The sequence below is a fragment of the Choristoneura fumiferana genome, chromosome Z, assembly GCF_025370935.1.
Source record: "Choristoneura fumiferana chromosome Z, NRCan_CFum_1, whole genome shotgun sequence".
Classification (NCBI taxonomy): domain Eukaryota; kingdom Metazoa; phylum Arthropoda; class Insecta; order Lepidoptera; family Tortricidae; genus Choristoneura; species Choristoneura fumiferana.
The window spans coordinates 35782075-35802514 of NC_133472.1; the positions used below are offsets into that span (position 1 = coordinate 35782075).

The 20440-nt window shown below is 35.3% G+C and overlaps 1 protein-coding gene across 2 annotated transcripts; it reads left to right on the forward strand.

Annotated features, from left to right (window-relative positions):
• The first annotated feature begins 6289 nt into the window (after positions 1 to 6289).
• LOC141439840 (uncharacterized) lies at positions 6290 to 14933 on the forward strand. Of its 2 annotated transcripts, none has more exons than XM_074104234.1 (3): positions 6290 to 6354; positions 12360 to 12486; positions 14455 to 14933. In XM_074104234.1, the coding sequence occupies exons 1-3, from the start codon at positions 6296 to 6298 to the stop codon at positions 14605 to 14607; spliced, it is 339 nt and encodes a 112-aa protein (XP_073960335.1). In that variant the 5' UTR covers positions 6290 to 6295; the 3' UTR covers positions 14608 to 14933. The 2 variants fall into 2 exon arrangements, with proteins under 2 accessions (XP_073960335.1, XP_073960342.1); XM_074104241.1 differs by lacking the exon at positions 6290 to 6354 and adding an exon at positions 10393 to 10475.
• The last annotated feature ends 5507 nt before the right edge of the window (positions 14934 to 20440 follow it).

The window sequence follows — 20440 nt, forward strand, 5'->3', positions numbered from 1 at the left end:
GGTTCTGTTGGCACCCTTTGGGTACGGAACCCGAAAAACTTTGTTTCTGACAAACTATCTTTTAAAATATAGGGTGATTCGAGAGACGTGACCAGGACCAACCCTTTCAGCTTCATTTAGCTAAGGGTTCTAATCGTACCAGTTTCCTCATTATCACCTATTAACTTCTGGCAGCTGTGCTATTTTTTTTTATTTTTTTTAACAGACTAACAAATAAATGTCAAAATTCGCAAAAGGCAATTCATATTTCGCTTTGCAGTGTTAAGTATTTAAATTAATAATTAAGTAGGTACTTACTTATTTCAATCTGTTAGGCATTTAGAAAAATTAGCTGAAATCTGTGAGTGTAGCCGGCATGCGGCAGTTTAGGTACCTACTAGGCCTAGACATTATTAGTAATATATGATGCATTTAATTTTCAGAATGGTCAATGTAGTTTAAAAATACGCAACTTACATCATAAAAACAAGTCTGCAAAAATAAATTTTGGTATAAGCATTTTGGCTGAGTCCAATTTTTGTTTACCGTACTTGCATTGTCCTCCAAATTTCAAGTCAATTCGATCACTATGATTACAACAATTTGTATACAACTACATGCATACATAGTTACACACCAGCATTGAAAGTAAAATAAAAGCCTGTACTTAAAAAGAAAAGTCTTAACTGACTGATTGATGGTTTGCAAGTATTTTGGCATTTTATTACGTACCTACTGCATTCTGATATCTAAAAATATTTATTGTGGAGTTGCGAATATTTATTAATTATATTCAAATTAATTATTTGCTACAGTCCGGCCAACCTTCGAGTTTGTTTTCCATAAAAAGTGATTTTCCATCGTTATTTGATACGAGAAGCGCAGCGTCCGTCTCCCTTCGACCATGTCCGTTGCGCAAAGAGCCAAAAGGTCAAGGCATCAATTTGCCGTAAAACGATATTAATTAAAAAAGGGGCGAGGAGTGTGTGGTACACGCGCAGGATAGGGTTCCGTAGCCATTACGAAAAAATCATATAATATTTTTCTCCGGATTTCGTATTGTGTACTGAATCTTCCAAGTTTAGGTATTTTATACCTTAGGCTGCTATTTACTCTTAAACTACTAATAATTCTCAAGCAATCTTAGCCGCTATAATTTTCCTTGTAAGTTTGATATATTTACTACCATTCTGAATTTTTTCAAATTTTTCCACCAAACAGTTTAGATTTTAGAGGGGGGGGGGCTCGATTTCAATGAAAATTTGCACTTTAAAGTTGAACTGAATAGAAAAGTTGTCTTATCAACCCCCCAATGGTTTTAAAAGACCTATCTAACGAGGTAACGAGGTATCGAGGTATCGTGGGGTACCACAATGTAGGGTTAGTCGAGAAAAAAAAAACAACTCCTGTTTACGTCTATGGGAGGTACCCTAGAATTTTATTTTAACTTATTTTTATTGTACCACTTTGTCGGCGTGACTGATGTGTATATTTATGTCAAATTACAGCTTTCTAGTACTAACGGTCTCTGATCTTACCCGCAGACAGACAGACAGACAGACGGACAGACATGTCGAAACTATAAGGGTTCCTAGTTGACTACGGAACCCTAGAAATTAAACATGAAATGAAAGTTAGTGAATTTCTTTGCAAATATTAAGAGAAAGTACAGATATTTATAAAATAGGACGATAAAAAAAAAATTACTTATCGTGTAGTTATTTGAAAATGTAATATTTTGTAAGCACTTATGTAATTTGGGGTCGCTTCTTGTCATGAAATCGGAAACGTGTTGTTAAAAATTCATACGGTTATAATAATGTAAACGTTAATTTAAGTACCTAGGTACTACTACAAATAGTGTTTCGGAACATTTCGATTAGATTTAAAAAGTTTTAAAAAATTGCACTTAAATAACGTGATAGGTACATAAAGGACCGTTAGTGTATCTCTGAAAATAACGCAGTGATTTGGCAAACTGTATCTAACAATCGGAGTCTATAGCTCAGAATTGCAAAGTACAGTGAGGTGAGATGTAACCAAAACAGTAGAAATTTTATGATTTGCACAGCCAATAAATACGCGAAATATGTCCCATATAATACGTAACACCCTATGTCATCACAGGTAGAAACACTACATCTGACTAGTTTGGTGTACAGTCAAGGTCATAAATGCACGTTGGTAAATATATGTTACAAAAACGTAAAAAATGTTGCGATTACACTTTTATGCCTACTAACCATAAGGTCGGAGTACTTATTTGCTGAGATGGCTGTATATAACTACATATGTACGTATTCATATATTTGCCCTCCTTGATCATGTTTGTGTAAATTGTACGTTTTTATTGCAATACCATACGGACTGCATCTGTCACAAGTCCTCACTCCAGTAAATTCTGTCTAGTCGTCCACTTTATGCCCTTGACTGTATGTATTCACATTGCAAGGTATTTAGTGTGTAGACAGGTATGTTGACATCTTTTGAACAGATTGATGCAAGTGCTAACACAGCTGAGAAATAGCCTACTGCTACCAACTCGACGGTAACTAATGTTAAAGTTAAAACTATTAAATTGAATTGATCGACGTCAATTTTTAACCCACGAAAAAAAAGGAGGAGTTTCTCAAGAAGACCTTATATATTATGTTTCTTTATGTATGACCACGCATAACTTTTTACAGAGTAGTCCGATTTTTATCTAGGTACCACTTTGAAGTTGGTGTCTCAGCACTAGCCAGTAGGAGTAGACCTATAGTCGTCTACCTGATGGGCTTCTATGACTCCTCCTGGCTCGTGCTTTGGCACCAACTTCAAACTAGTACCTAGATTAAGTTTAAACAAAAAAAGTTTATTATATTTTGCATTTGCAGTTTTTATTTTTACTACATAGTTTTCGAGAGTTCTTGGATTGAACCGTTTAAAATCGGATTAAGTGCTTAGTTATGCAACAATGTTACAGTGTTATTTATTCATAATTTTATTTGAATACGAGCTTACACTGACGGTGTTTTATTAATGTGCTGTTATTACTAGGTTTCATTTAGTTTCATCTGTCCCGTTGTCTGTCTGTCTGTCTGTCTATAGTCAAATCTTACAAGTTAAATTCGACCAACTTCCATTAGTCGGATTGTCTTGATATTTGGTATTTACTTATGTATATTTGTGTCAATACAATAATCTGGTACCTAGTGACTTCCTGGTAGTCCGGCCAGGATCGTCTCCGCAGAACGGTTAATGGCATCGACTTGAAATTTGGTACCTATGCAAAATGTAGTTTGGGTGACAATGCAAGTAAAGTTGTCAAAAAGTACAGTAAGCTTGTATTACAAATTATTTTATAACCAAAAACTTTGAACGTTTAAAGTAGGTAGTGAAGTGAGAGAGGTATTATGCATCTATGTATGTACGTTCAAAAGCATAAATATATTACGTTACCAAGTCGTCATATATATATCTATACACCTTTATTCCACTAAACATAAGGTCAGTATACTTATACATAATTTGACGCTATGGGTGTATATATATTTTTGCATTCGACTGTACGTAAAGTAGATACATGTACCTACTAAATTTAAAATCAATCGGAAGTGGATCATAATTTACTTGGAAGAGTGTAAAGAAATAAAAGCCAAAGTTCAAAACAGGTGACAAAGGCAAGGTACACGTCTACACGTAAATACAGATAACAAGTCAAGGGCAAAAATATGAGTGACGTTAAAAAAATCCCATCTCACTTCTCTGTCAGTTTGTTCGTTTGTTACTTTACCACGTCTAAAACGCTGAACCGATTTAGATGATTTTCGGTATACAGATAGTTTAAGTCCTGGGGAAGGACATAGATTAGTTTTTATCCCAGAAAATTGCATAGTTCCCGCCGAATAGCGATAACCGAATACTACGCGGACGAAGTCGCGGGTAACGGCTAGTGTAAAATAAATTGACGTTTTACCTACTTCATTGATAATACGTAAGTAATATTTTTTATATTTACAAATGCATTTCAGAATTATTCAGTTTACAGACGTGGGCATGACGTGATTTTTAGGGTTCCGGAGCCAAAATGGCAAAAACGGAACCCTTATAGTTTTGTCAAGTCCGTCTGTCTGTCCGTCCGTCCGTATGTCACAGGCATTTTACTCAAAAACTACAAGATGTATATCAATGAAATTTGGAGTACAGATGTCTTGTCAAAGCCGCTATTTCGTTTTGTAGTTCAATTACAAATATAAATATTTATAGGGGGGGCACTCCACTACACGTAACAGAATTTGAACAATTTTTTTTAACTCGCATCAACGTGTGGCAGATAGTTCGACAGCTCTTTTGAAAAGATAGTAAGGTTTCTCAAAAACTTTATTGATTAAGTGAAGATTTCCGGAAATAATCGCTCCCAAAGTAGCAAAAATTGTTTCCCCCCTTCTATTATGTAAACCGTTTGTTCAAAAAATATGCAAAAAATATGAAAAGGCTTAATAGATACTTTCAACGAAAATTGGTTTTAACATGATCGGACGTTTTTGAGTTATTGCCGAAAAACTGCGCTTCTCAATAAAAGGACGTAAGTGCCGTGAAGATACGCTCTTTTTCTGGTAATAGATTTTAAGACTGTAGTAAGTGTTTTAATTGTGTTATAACGCACATAATATTACCTGATTTTTTTCGTAATGGCTACGGAACCCTATCTTGGGCTTGTCCGACACACTTTTGGCCGGTTCTTTAAACATTTCATTTGGTCTTTATAATAAATGTACCTATGTACCTAAAGGTATCTATAAATATTGAAATATCTACTTTTTTATTATTTACAATATTAACTTGTACCTGCTGTTAGTCAATTAAAAATTGTTTTAATTTCGTTACTTAGTCGTAAGAGATCTATAATATTTATTTATTGTAGGAAAGGGACTTGGGACGTTAATATAGATATTTGACTATTAAACTATTTAGGTACCTACTAAGAGAAGAGTCTTTAGTGAGTAAAGTAGATTTAGAACTATTTATGTATCTACTTGGCTTTAGTAGTAAAATAAATAAATAGGTTGGTAGGTTTTTCAAGGAAAATATATTTTCAGAAAATATTAACTTGCATTTATGTACAGTTTTTAAAGTAATTACTATAAATCGATAAAAAGTTAAATGGTTGTTTACATATTAAAAGCTATTACGTATTCTTACTAACTTTCGCCATTTAAAAAAAATATTTACCGCACGAACTTGAAATTTCACCTATCAATTTAGTTCAATTTCGATGACTTTTAACTACTAGCTTTTGCCCGCGGCTCTGCCCGTGTGGTATTCGGTTATCGCGCGCTGTCCTTCGGGAACTGTGTTTTTTTGCGGGATAAAAAGTAGCCTATGTCACTCTCTAACCCATAAACTATATCTATGCCAAAAATCACGTCAATCCGTAGCTCCGTTACGATGTGAAAGACGGACAAACACACAAACATACAAACACACTTTCGCATTTATAATATTAGTATGGTATTGCAGTTATATACGATCAAATCATAGGATACGGAACTCTAAAAGGCCAAAAATTATACATTACAATATCCGTTCAGAAAGACAACCACAGTAAAATAAATGCAACGTATAACTCGTTAGGAATAAATATTGACTATGTTATAAACTGGAAATGATTCTGAAAATAAAGTATATAATCTTTTTAACACCATTAGAAATGAGATAATAAATAAAAGATAATTTCTGCACGTCTGTCGTTCTTTTCTACACTGAAATTTCTAATACAAGATACACAACACGGCTACGGCGGTTTAAGTACAGTCAAGTGTAAAAAAGTACCACAGACTCTTATTCCGACGCAAATGACCGTAGTATCATATTTTTGAGTGGTTCGAATAGATACTACCTTTTTCTATGAAAAAATCTTCAATGGTTACAGAAAAACTTACGTGATAAGTCTACGTGTTAAGTGTATAAGTTTACTGAAAGTTTGATCCTCGACACTTGCATCGCACATAATAACAACACGAATATAAAAGAATAAACAAAAGTGAATGCGATTAAGTAATAATAACTGGACCTTAATAGAAAACGAAACGGAAGAACTAATTTCGGCGATTCGTTTCTAGAACGCAGCGTCGTTGCGTAAATTTAAAAACAAAAAACTTACCGTGTATCACACGGTCTCCACGGCCTTAGTACAACCTGCCTCGCGCACTGTCAAAACAGACTGGCGTGCGCGCAGCCTCCGCGGTGCTTTTTTACTAAAATCGTTGCTTCCGAAAATAAAAAGGCGAGCCAATAATAAAGGGCCCACGATTGCTAAGACCAAGATATTCGGATGCAGAATATTCAAAGGAAACTTACCATCTTTTCCGCGCGAAGTTTGCAAAATGAAATGTAAGTAAAAATAAATTAGAGCACCTTTTTTGAAATATTAGAAAAGTAATCGTTAAAAAAAATTTGTGCAAATGTCATTTATTACGAAGGTAAGTACTTATCTAATTTTACAATTTTTTCAAATAATTTTTGATCACATCCTGGTATATACTCTTTTATTAAAGCAGGATACTAAAATGACGTTTCATGTGTTACCTATTTTTTACATCTTATAAAATAGTGATGTGCCACAACCGGTTATTACTGTAAAGTTTCAGTAAGTACCTATATTATACATATAAAATGTTAACAATGAACGGATCTGTGACGTACTAACACATAGGACACTTAAGACATTCTAAAAAAGGTAAAATGGGTAAGTATAGATCCTTTTCAATAGTGAAAAAAGCCACCGTTTAGGAGATATTTCTACTTTTGGTAGATGTTGATGTTTAAATGTCATTTCGATTCTAAGCTACTTTTGCCTTAAAGATCAATGCTTTTGAAAAGTAGAATATTTAATGCTTTAATGTTATTTTTTTTTCCATAAAATATTATGTTTTATCGATTATTTGCGATTATGTCGAAAACCGAAATCAGAGTGCAGTACTATTCGTATTATGCTTGCTGGTCACATTATTTTTACATTTGACATTTCATACTGTCACTTTTAGTATCTTGGTTTAATAAACAAAGTATACGATTATGCAGAAATTTGGCTTATTTATGTATCCAGGGCCGAATTATCCATAAGGCGGTTTAGGCAACTGCCTGGGGCCCCGCATAGACTAGCGGCCGTGCACGCACCAAGCTTTTTTAAAAAAAAATGTATATTTCCTCAATATTATTCCTTTTTTTTGACGCATGTATTCAGTTGATGAAATACTTATTTCATACAAAGTATTTCAAACATAGCTGTATTTAACGATATAGGTAAGGTAAACGAGCGTTAATGAGGGTTATCGTTTTTTGTCTTTCTAGATGGAGCCACTGTTGCGTGAGGTTTTTAAGTGTGGCTTTCAAAGTTTGTTATTACGGGCGTGAAAACAAAGTTTAGATTAAAATCATATTTAATACACCTTAAAACCGTACCATAAAAATATCGAGCTAAGTACCACAGTGTTGCGTAGTCCCGTTATGTTCGAAAAAAAAGAGAGGACAAAAGTTTCCGAAACACAAAACTGTCTCAAAACACAGACATTCATTGCCCCGTAACGCATAATTGCCATAATTAATTTCAGGTAATGCAAAATATCCTCAAAATTATTCTTATTATAAATAAACCCGCGTAGCTCACCCAAAAACTACGAGATTTGACATTTTGGAGACCTCACGCTACAAGCACCTCTAGCGGCGAATTCATACGAGATAGCCCTCATTCGGAACGCAGGTACTCCAGCAGGGCTACTACGAAACTCGGAACTCGAAGTTCGTGTCGTGTGGTCCCTCTGACACTTATACTATTTAATACGAGAGCGAAAGGGACGGTACGATACGCACTTCGAGTTTCGTAGTAGCCCTGCAGACTTCATTCTCGTTGTGCGGGGAAACCCCGATTCGTTGGATGCGTACCTACCGTACAGTCCGCAACGAAACTTGCCAAACAAAATAACGTTACAAAAGATACTAGACACATGAATTGTACATAAGTTACTGAACATAGTTACAAACAAAACTCCATTTACATTATAAATTTCCAAAAGTAGCTATACAGTATATTTCCAAAAGTGGCCGGACATTATATTTTCAAAAGTGGCCGGACAGTAAACTTCCAAAAGTTGCTGGACAGTAGACTTCCATAAGTGGCTGGACAGTAAACTTCCAAAAGTTGCTGGACAGTATATTTCCAAAAATGGCCGGACATTATATTTTCAAAAGTGGCTGGACAGTAGACTTCCATAAGTGGCTGGACAGTAAACTTTCAAAAGTTGCTGGACAGTATATTTCCAAAAGTGGCTGGACAGAAGACTTCCAAAAGTTGCTGGACGTAGTATCGGTGGTAAAAGTGATTTGTTATAAAAAAAACAATTGTACCGTCTTAAAGAAACTTTAAGTCTTACTTGAAGCCGGCTGTTGAATTTGCTATCGGTTCGAAAAACTAATGTAAACTTATGCAAATGTCAAAATGCCGCCTGTCATTGTTGTTGTTGGTGCGTGAGTTCAAATCTCATCTCATGCCGACACTTTGTTATCCAGTCATCTAAGGAATCAGATGGGGTAAATCTCGGAATGAGAGATAATCAGCTGGAAACTCGTATACAGCTTCATGATAAGGTCGCGGGTGAGCAAAGTAATTGTTTTAGTTCATTAATATGGATCCTATTCTAAACTAATGGCACAGAATAAGTAATAGTACAAATACTGGCAACCAGAAAGCAGGCAGTAACGCCAGACCTTCATTTTTGCCGGAGCTCGAGAGCCATTAAATACGGAACCGCTGCCTCTGCTTGCCTTCTGAGTAAGTAGGTAGGTACCTAAGAGGAATAGAATTGTCACGTGAAGTAAAAGCGCTGGGTGCACATGTGGATGAAAAACACATTTTTCTCAAACAAAGAAAAAATCATCCTTATCTTGAGTATTTTTTGTTATATTTTTTTTAAAGTATATTGCTGGTATATTTTTGACAGTAACAAATAAATACTAGCAACAATGCAGCCTTACCCGGCTCGAATTAAAATTTACGCTGTGGGACGGGCGCAGGCTGAAAATCGACGCTGCAAGTTTTTTTCCTTTTGCTCGCAGCATATATGCTGAGCCTGAGCCTATTGCCACCTGCTTGTGTGTAATTGTTTTTAATTTGTATACTTAGTCCTGTCTTATGTCTGTGGCAATAAATGATTTTATTATTATATTATTGAGATATAAAATAAATGCTAGATTTGCAAACATCAACTTTGGTTTCAGAGATTGGTTTGCGAAATATTCAGGTTTCTCAATCTCCAAGCTAAATTTGTTTATTTTCAACCGTACAAAAAATCCGCATCAGCGTATCGAATTCAAAAGGAAAACTGTAACAGCAAAGTAGACTTTGAGGCACGGAAACTTCAATAACGTTGATGGAAAGTTACAAAAACCCTCTTTTAAACTTTTTCAAAAAACTTTTGTGTGTTAAAAGAAGAATACCGCCTACGCGCTGTTCAGAAAAGTCCGTGTTAATTTATTTACATTTCTGCCGTATTTTTGTTCGCATTTTTTTTCTCCTTTCCTTTTTGTTTACTTTAAAGTGGGCGGGGCTATGGGCGGTAACCCGTTTTGCTTGTGTAAATCTCTGTCACATTTGTGTTGACTTTTTAGAGTTTCGTGCTTCATAATAAGAAATGGAGCCTTTCCAGGATCACTTGTGCTTACCCAAGTCTTTTCAGCCTTTACCCAAATCGCTTAAAATCTACTAAACCGATTGAGTTGAACTTCGGCACACATAAAGTAAGTCGGTGACCCAATGACAGAAATATAATGCATATTTGCATTTTTATTATTTTATTTGAATTTTACAAGGCTTTTGAAGGATAAAATAGTAAGTAAATTAAAAAAAATGTGGTAGATATTTATAAAGTAGGTACATACATAATCGTATATCGTGTGACAAATCAAACGAAAGAGCTTGTTGTGAGCTTCTCATATTTTTTATAATTTTAAGTTAACCAGTTCTGAATTTATAAGAAAATAGAATTAGGTGATAATTGACCATTTTCTCCCCCTCTCTTCTTACTTAGGAAACTACTGGGCCTAATTTAGTGCTATACGTACCTACAGATTACACGTAATATTGTTATTTATTAGCCAAGAGAAGTATCTCACGGCTGGGCAAAGGCCTCCCCCATTTACGTTCAAATGCGTGCCTTAGTTAAATAATTTCATTTTTGAATCCATTATTACCATATTTAATCGTGCGGAACCCTCTCCGTGCGAGTTTGATTCGCAATTTTTTGTTTCATTCCACTTTCTTTGTTTTTAAAAGGGCGGGACTTAGGGCGGCTACTTTTAGAACGATTTTTCTGAAGTACTTACAGAGATCGCCTATATATAAGGTTGTGCTCTAAATATTTGGGCAGTAACTGCAAAAGAGTAGAGAGTTAATAAAGTCCCACGCCATAAGAAAACAGTTCAAAAAAGTGTGTTGAAAAAAAAACTACTTTTTACAGGTAATCAAAGTTTAAAGACTAATACATAGGTGTATATGAGGCCATAAATTGTCTAAATCTTGCCTGAGAGTCTGAGCGCCTGGTCGCGATCCCATCCCATTCACCATCTTTTTCTTCCCACAGCCTAAACCGAGTGACAGAAAGTTATGGTGAAAACGATTGCGATTCAAAGTGTGTTAGACCAGCAGAGGTTCCCATAGTGAGTCAGATGGCCCCAGAAATTGTATTTTCTGCAATACATTACGCCTCGTTTACATTTTTGATTAGTGATTAGGGCGAGTTCATGTATTTTGTGTACCTACATAAAATATTTAAGTCGTGTATTTTTTAGCTAAATTGGGTATGTAACCTGTATTGATAATTGTAAGTTTGGAAAATTAAAATAAATTAATAAATAATATTTTCACTCACACTCGCAGAAAATGTATGAACTTGCTCCGTATGACTTACAAGCGCGGGTGATCTGACCTAAAAATCTGACTTGCACCCCCTAGGCCAGAAGCTGGGTACGCCCATGCCCATGACTAACTGCATAGAAAAGTGGATACCTACCAATCGGACCTACCTACATAGTTACGCAAGTTTATAATAATTGAAGCGTAAATTTTAATAAAAACTATCCGACCACGGATAAAATTAGGCCTGTAAATGGTAGTGAAAACCGCAGATGTGCAAAAAATAAAGAGATTTTTGGCGCGCAGGACATACTTATTTATAACTAGCTATTGCCCGCAACTTCGTCTGCGTAGATTTTTATGTTTACACAATACTTCATAGGAATGCGGGTAATATCCCACATTGCCCGTTTCCGTGGGATTTTCGAAAAATCCCTTCAAACTACGGCTAAATAATCAACTAAGAAATCTGACCAAGTTTCACATCTACAAAGTGTGGCCTGATTAAAACACAGATCGTACTCGTCAAAATGAACAAAATTAGTTCAGCGACTTTAAAAAGTTTTTGTTTTTGTTTTTATCACACTTTAAAGTTTATTCGAAGAAGCAATGTAAAGCAAAATGTTTGATATTTGTAGTGCGACAGGCGACGTCAGTTGGGTTCTAGGACGGCGTACATTGATTGGTTATTTGGAGTCTTTTTGTATTTTTTATTTCAACTCCAAATTTGTTACTTTTACGGGTATCCCGTGAAACCATATCATATATATAATTTGATTGCTTATTAGCGACATCTCTTGTCTGGGTGAGCGGTTGGTTCCGATAGAATGTGACGTCTCTCGATGAGAGCGAAAACGTAGATGTCGCTAGTGCTGCTGCATAAGTAGCGTAGTAGAAATAAGCAACCTGAGATATGTATGCATAGGAAAAATTCGTGTCTAAATTCCTGTCCAGCGGTGGTGTAGGGGTTATAGCACGCAGCACGGATTGCTGAGGACCTGGGTTCGATTCCCAGCGCTGGTCTCTTTTTCTGGTTTTTCTGTGCATCCATGTCTCAGTTTGTATTTTCGATATGGCGTACATTGAATTTACGATTAAGAATATTAGAAAAAAATGTCAAAAGTTAAGTTTTAATTTTTATTAAGAGTAACCATGATGATCCAGTTACCGGTGATCTATAGAACGTTTGTTTTTAATATTATCCCTGGTTCTGGGCCACACACTGTATAATGCTCATTGGGGGTCCATTTTTTATAGTGTCTAGTAGGTTTTGCCGTTGTATGTACGGACTTTCGACCCACTTCGCTTTATTATATTATATAATATGTTTAGGTATTTGTATATATGTATAGATAGATGTCGTTGAACATTTTATTCGTTGCAACCTCCGTCTGTTAGAATCATGTTCAATGCAATCCGATCAAAAATTATGGGATAAATATGCATGACTGTCGCACGAAATCAAAAAGCAAGTTATTTTTCATTTTAGTTTACCCATGGGGCTTGATTTGAATGAAACTCCCAAAGATGATTGGATTCCTGCACCAGAGCAGTTCGCAGATGGTGATGGCACCATACCATCTTTGAAGGCTGATGCTTGTCCAAATGATGATGCGGTAAGTTATTTTCTGAAGCTTCGTCAATCTAGAACAGTTGTTACCTAACTGCAACAGTTACTCACCTACCATGCAAGAAGATTTTTTTTTAATCTAGTATTTTAATGAGGCTTTAGTACACCAAATGTGACTATGTCAGCCTCATGGGGAGCCTCAGTTATATACACCACACTACAAATTTCACGCTCTCCGTTGCACTGAAGCCACGTCTCTGGATGCAAAGGCCTGTCTAATGAACCTGTAAATCAGCATCGCCTCCTCTGAAAGCGGTCGACTCAGAATTACATTTACACCTCCATTATGCAAGAAGATGAAACGGAACTATCACTTTGTTTACGATTGGCTTGAAGTTAGCCGCTCGGCATTTTTTAACTTCTATAATCGGAACAGATCGAAACTAAACAATTAAATATATATTTAAAAATTAAAACCACGATTTCATTAAGAAAGGCAAAAAACTTCAGAGAGGAAACTCCAAGGCGCCTCAAGGTGGTGGTGGGGTCAGAAGTAGGCGGGGTCTCCACCCTTTCGTTGTCAGTATTCCAAAAATCCGCACAAAGCGTTTTCGCTCTTCCTTCATCAACCGCACAGCAAAAGAGTGGAATTCCCTGCCTGCGACTGTGTTTCCTGAACACTACAATTTGGCCGCCTTCAAGTCTAGGGTGAATGAGCATTTACTAGGCAAGCGTGCTCCATCGTAGGCCTCATCCTCGCTTTCCATCAGGCGTGATTGTGGCCAAACGCAAGCCTATACTGTGTAAAAAAAAAACGCTGTGTTTAATGTTTTGGAATTTTCAACTTCCGTGGCAGTTAAACGGGTCAGGGGCCGTATTGTCTAACGTTTCTGGCGCTCGCGATCGCAATCAAGTGACAGTTTTTATATGCAAAGTCTGTCATTTGATTGCGATCGCGAGCGTCAGAAACGTTCGACAATACGGCCTCAGAGTCTATATCGCACAAAATGTAGGCACCATCAGCCAAATAAGTGGTCTACCAATTTTTAAACAAGTTCCTATCAAATTAATATGTCGCTAAAGTCGAACTTTCAAGTTGACAGACACGTCTTTTGGCATTATTGTTTTATGACATGCAAACGATTATCACCTCTAGGGTGGTAGACCACATATTTGGCTGATGGTACCTATATTTTTCGTAGGTAGTATAAAAAATCAATTCCCGCTGTCTGTCAGTACGCTTTAATCTTTAAAACTACGCATTGGTTTTTCCAAGTAATTCAGTTAGATAATTTTCCACGGAAGATTGATAATACTTATTATTATATGTATAGTTTTGGGTAAAGGGAGGTGAAAAATATCAATGTGAGAAATGAGTATAATTAGGGAAGTTTATTCTTACATCTCTCTTTGTCGAAGCGGGAGCGGGTCTTTTTAGATATAGTGCCCGGCAAGAAGAAGAAGAAGAAGAATAAGAAGACAAACCTGTTGTTGTTGTTTCTTTAAAAAAATATGGCTCTGTCCATCGGAGGACAATTTTGCCAGTGTCTAGTAGTTTTTGCCGTTGTACGGTAAAAAAATTCTAGAAAACGAAATATGAGACGTAATGGTGGATGAACGATGACAGCGCGAATCAAGACAAACCTGACATTGCGCAACTATGAAGTTCCTGGATATTGTTAATGTCAACCATTGAAAAAAAAATGCTATACCTACTTACTATTCTGTTGCACGCAACAAGTAAGCATTGCATTTTTATCTATGATTCATAGTGTTTTTTTTTAGAAACTTCACAGTTTTGCAATGTGTCAGGATTTACTTCATAACGGCTATTGACTATAGTGTAAAAATATCGTGCGTGAAGTGCAGATTAAATCCACAACTAAATATTAAGCTAAAATAAATGTTAATTATCGCAATGTTGTGGGTGAGCAAAGTAATTGTTTAAAGTTAATTGATATGGACCTCCGTAAAGTATCTCCTGATTCAATAATTACCGAACTGTTTTTTTAAGCCACCTGATATTATACTACGCCCATCGGAACCAGCCTTTACAAGTGATGCAGCACTTCCAGAAAAAGCACAAGACGAGAATGACAATGATATCAACGAAGAAGTCACCAGTACTATGGAAGAAATAAAGGTGGTATACACGTCGAAGGAATAGATTCACTTGCCTCTGTTGGTCTTTTTTACAGACAAATTATGAGTGATTTATGCGAATGATATCCTTACCCTTTTCCATGATATCCAGTCCACAGCAAGCTCTGATGATTGGAGGCTTGGTTTATTTTGTTTTATCAAATAGATACTATCCTATCTTTCGTCTTGAGACCCGACGTTAAATTTCTATTTTCACAATTTCAACCGAACGTCAATCAAGTTAAATAAGTTTTCATTTAATTTTCTTTGACGGGCATTTTCAGAAAAAAGTGTATCCTGTATATGTACTGTTTTTTAAACCTAACAAATTTTGGGCTATTTCTACTCGGAATCACGAGCACTATCGATTTAAGCAATAAAAAATACATGTTGTATGGACCGTCACAAAACTGATTAATAAATTTTGTATGGAAAATTAAGGATAATTAAGGCAAAACGGGTACATTTTTTTCTGAAAACCCCACGTCATAGTACGCCAACAGCCAAGTGATCCCGGGTTCCATCCCCGGTTGGGGCAGATATTGGCATGAATAATACGACTGTTTGTTCTCGGGTGTGGTGGTGTGGCCTTACGAGCAAAAAATTAAAACATAGATCATCCTCGTCAAACTGAACAACATTATTTCAGCGACTTTAAAAATAATGGAGACCTTGAATTTTCCTTCTTTTCATACAAATTAAATACTGCTATCAATGTACGCCATCCTAGAACCCAACTGACGTCGCCTGTCACGCTACAAACATCAAGCATTTTGCTTTACATTGCTTCTTAGAAGAAACTTAAAAGTGTAATAAAAAATAAAAAACTAATTATTTTTAAAAGTGGCTGAACTAATGTTGTTCATTTTGAGGAGTATTATCTATGTTTTGATTACTTGCTCATATTAAGTACAGGCCACACCCGGTATATACCCATAGCACAAGCTTTGCTTTGTTTGGGACTAGGTCAGTTGGTATCAATTGTCCCATGATATTATTGTATATTTTTGGGTAGGTACGTTACGTATGGCAATGTCTAAAATTAAATAAACTATCGTTAAATAACCTACGTTCAGGGTCCCTAAAATCTAAATACCTAATGATTTTAAATACCTAAGCAACTAACACCTACCTACGAATTACCTAAGTTTAAAATACCTAGTTAATTTAGTATAAGTACGTAGTAATATTTTTTACGGTTCCGGAGCCAAAATGGCAAAAACGGAACCCTTATAGTTTCGCCATGTCTGTCTGCTGTCCGTCCGCGGCTTTGCTCAGGGACTATCAATGCTATAAAGCTGTAGTTTTGCAGCAACGCTTCGTCTTCGGAGCAACGCGACTCAGCGGCTCACGGATTAGCCCGAAACATATCGAGCTAAACTCGATTTCAGACGTGAGTTATCCGGGTCAATATATTTAATATGCGACGTTCCGTTATTATGCGGCTAATTAGGTAGTAACTATGAACATGTAACTACCGTGAGTGAGACTCAATCATATTAAACGATATTGTAACGGATAACTCACGTCTTAGCCCGAAACATGTCGAGCTAAACTAGGTTTAAGACGTGAGTTATCCGTTACAATATCGTTTAATATAGGTAGTAACTAGTTGGTATATAAAAAAAATGTTTACAAATAAACTTCGGGTAATATTTATAATAAGCTTAATGTCATTAGTGTTTAGATAAAATCACCATTTGTATGAAGACTATAGTTTATTATACGGTAATAAAGAGTAGAAAAGAGATGAAAGAACTCAGTCGAGTTTGTTGCTCGGTATAAACATTTTATGACGTTAATACCTAAGTAGGTATTATAGGTATTCGTAAGTACGAAAGAGTGCCGCTGTCACCCTCATTTAATTTCTACTCTTCACTGTTGCATTTTTTCCGATTTTCCCAGTTCTAATGTGTAGTTAAAAGATTTTGTAGGGTATTGTATTAAATTGTATTATACAGTGTTACCGGCAGCCAGGCTTTTAATAAGGGGGGTTTTTATTAAGTAACGTGTTTCTGTAAGTTAACCATGACATTAATTTAATTAATTAACTAAAATTCAGAATTTGTTAACTTTTTAACAAAATTATAATTGCCAGCAATGTACAGCAACGTAAATTGACAAGTATTAATCAAAGTATCTGGCGGCTGTTATTTACACTTACTATCTATCTTATTTTATCTTATCTATACACTATAACTATCTTACCCTACTAATATTATGTATAAATGCGAATGTTTGTATCTGTTTGTTTTTGTTACTCCTTCACGCTTAAACGGCTGGACGGATTTGTATGAAATTTAGTATGCAGATAGCTGGATATTGGGAACAACATATGCTGCTTTTTATCCCGATATTCTCAAGGGATACGGATAAAATATCGAAATAACAACCGCAGGGCTTAGAGTCATGTGGCATGGTTATTACTTATTTTTAACGAAACGTCAATGAAAACTGCAATACAATTTTTGGGAATTCCTACGGAAGTTTTGTAAAATCACGAAATTTCAATCCATAGTATCTGGTCAAATGATTTACGCGTGCAAAACAGGTGCCCCTTGAAATGTCGACCAACTATTTATCGAATTTCATTTCATCGAAAAAAAATCATAGAATGTTCAATAAGTACTAATATTTTCTCTTGGAGTAATTTCACTTCATCGACTATTCATTACATATTAAAACAATTATTAGAACAACAGTACAAGGATTATTCTTTGCTTAAAAATACATTTTATCAACTATTCATGAGACAGAACAAATAATATCGCTTTTTATTTCTTCAACGAATTATTATAAAACACTAGAAAAACTACGACCTCAAAAAATCGCTATCAGAAAAGTAGATTAGGTTAGGTAAGAATTGCGACCCCAACAAAAATAAATCGCTACCAAAAAAAGTAGGTTAGGTAAGGTTAGAACTGCGACCCCATCAAAAATAAATCGCTACCAGTAAATTTGGTAAGGTTAGAACTATGATCCCATCAAAAATAAATCGCTACGAGGAAAGTATGTTAGGTTAGGTTAGAACTGTGAGCCCAACAATAATAAATCGCTACCAGAAAAGTAGGTTAGATAACGTTGGAACGACGACCACAACAAAAATAAATCGCTACAAAAATAACGAAATAAATAAATTTCATTTAAAAAAGTATGAAATAATAAAATATGAAATTAAGTTCTGCCAAATAACATTTCCAGAAATTAAAATCGGCGATTTAAAAATAAGTACGTATTTTAATCATTCGATGAAATGAAAATAGGAAACAATGACTTTTAACTGATATTCGATTAACAGTTTGTCGACAATTCAAGAGTAAATCATGCAAAACAAATTCAATTAACACGTAGACAGACATATGATAATCTCCTACGTATACTTTACAAGTGACAAATTTCTGACTTTTTAGTTTTGACAATTTTGTTATTAATAAATGGATTTTCCTACCACATAAAAAATTTGCACGATATTCCTATTAGTTTTGGAAATAAAGTGACGTATATGAATGCATCTAACACCGTTTTGCTAATCGGTACAACGTATACTGAGGCAACCGACATGCACCACTATACGCGGCACCGATATTGTCGCGGGGCCGGGGAAGTCGAGTGTAACTGGCAGTTGCCTCAGTGTACGCGCTAGCCGTCGCTGCGTGCGGACCGTTTAAACTGTTCTACGAGCACATAATTTGATAGTATATATAAAAAAAACATGTTTTGGTTTGGCAAGACCACAATAGCCGTATTTCTCATAGACAGTCATGGAAACTAAATCCAATGTGAAACCTTTTCGTGATCTATTTCGCTATGATTTCTTTGGCAAATGTATGGGATGTCAACATAACATTGGTAGTACAACGGTTCCACCCCAGTACCAGTACGTGATTCAGTTTCCTCGGCTATACCTACATGTACGCGTGCTAGAAATATAACATTGCAGTATTACATTGCATTCTGGTAGTTGAGCATCCCCAAAAAGAAGGCGAAGGCATGCATGCTTTAATTAAAATGAGAACAGTAAATTTCAATATACCTACAGGTTGATAAAAAAAATCCTGTACTATACTGTAACCCATATTAGGGCTACTGATTACTAATACGATATAAGTGGGAAAACATCGAAATTAGAAAGTCTTCTTGCGACTCCACTTCCATGCAAAACTTTTTTTTTCGAATCACAGTATTTTTCTACTTGGATCATATTAGTAATTAGTAGCCCTAATGTGGTTTAAAGTATAGTACAGGTTTTAATAACCCCCTATACACATTTTTTATACACACCTAAGAAATGGTACCTGGCTATGTATATGGCGAAAACGGGTAAACCGTATGAAGTTATAGAAGTTTCCCAAGACTCAGAAACAGACACAAAATTTAAATCTATTGTCAAGAAGACATTAATATATAAGGCGTATTATTAAAATTAATGATTATATCATGGATAGGGAAATTTGGAAATAATTCCGATCCGCATTGGCGAGTGCTTACTCCAAATAGCGAATTGAGAACTGTTTTAAATATGTAGTTGTGCTAAATACTTGTGATGTATAGATATCACTAAAATATGATTGTAAATCTGTTTACAAAATATACCTAGGTTTATTGCCAGACTCTTCTCAACAGAGGTTTTTTCGAACCGGTGGTAGAATTTTTGACATTCATAAGTGCTTGTTACAATCTAAATTGAATAAAGATATTTTGACTTTGACTCAATATTTCATGTCAAAGCTTGGCTTAAGCAAAGTGCTAATCAGACTCGCGCACGAAGGGTTCCATACCATCTATACAACTTCATTAGGATTAGCAAAAAAATGGCAAAAAATTACATTTGTTGTATGGGGGCCCCTTTAAATATTTATTCTGTTCTATTTTTTGTTATATATATATTATATCGACTACAGTTATACATAATCTGTGAAATTTCAACTGTCTAACTATCATGGTTCATGAGATACAGCCTGGTGACAGACGGACGGACAGCGAAGTAGTATATAGAAGTAGGGTTTCCGTTTATACCCTTTGGGTACGGAACCCTGAAGAGGCACAAAAGCTAAACCGTTATGTGGATACAAATGGGTGCGATGCGATATATGTATCACATGAGGAACCTTTCACAATAAAATACGAGTACACATTTGAACAGGAATACGAATCCATTGAATGTGCTTCCATTCATTAAAGCACTTAATACAATTACTTTTCTTAATAAAACCATTTATATTTCAAGTGAGGTTTTTATAAAGGTATATTTCTGTATTTTGTATAGCACGTTTAAAACATTACTAGCGTATATTGGTACAGTGGCATGCTAATGTTAGCGTATATTGATGCAAGTGATAAAACGTTTATAAATCAATAGATGAAGGTAAAAGAGCATCTGTTTTATTGTTCATTGCAAGCCATATAAGTATTTCATCTAAAAATTCTATACAATATAAAAATATGTTAGATCAGTAATCTACGTGAGCCCAACAATATACTGGAGCAGAAAAGTAATTAGCTCAGTAACCGCACAACTACAAAATAAAATCGCTACAAAAATAACGAAATAAAATTTCATCAAAAACTATAAGAAATTTCAAAAAATTCTGCCAATAACATTTCCAGAAAGCAAAATCGGCGATTTAAAAATAATGCAAAATTTTAATCATTCGATCAAATGAGAAAGTTACAGGACTTTTAACCTTTCGAACAGTTCTCGACAATTCAAGAGTAAATCATGCAAAACAAATTCAATTAACACGTAGACAGACATATGTAGTAATCTACTAATCCTCTAATTTATTATTATGTATTAGCTTTGTAGGTCACTTGATTTAGCCTTGACGCTTTATACTTATTATAACAAAGGCTGGATG

Bases quoted from the DNA above. Each gene is read 5' to 3' on its own strand.
- LOC141439840 (XM_074104234.1), top strand. From the start codon at position 6,296: ATGCAGAATATTCAAAGGAAACTTACCATCTTTTCCGCGCGAAGTTTG. The intron at 6,355-12,359 runs GTAAGTAAAAAT...TTTTCATTTTAG, and splicing joins CGAAGTTTGCAAAATGAAAT to TTTACCCATGGGGCTTGATT. The intron at 12,487-14,454 runs GTAAGTTATTTT...TGTTTTTTTAAG, and splicing joins CTTGTCCAAATGATGATGCG to CCACCTGATATTATACTACG.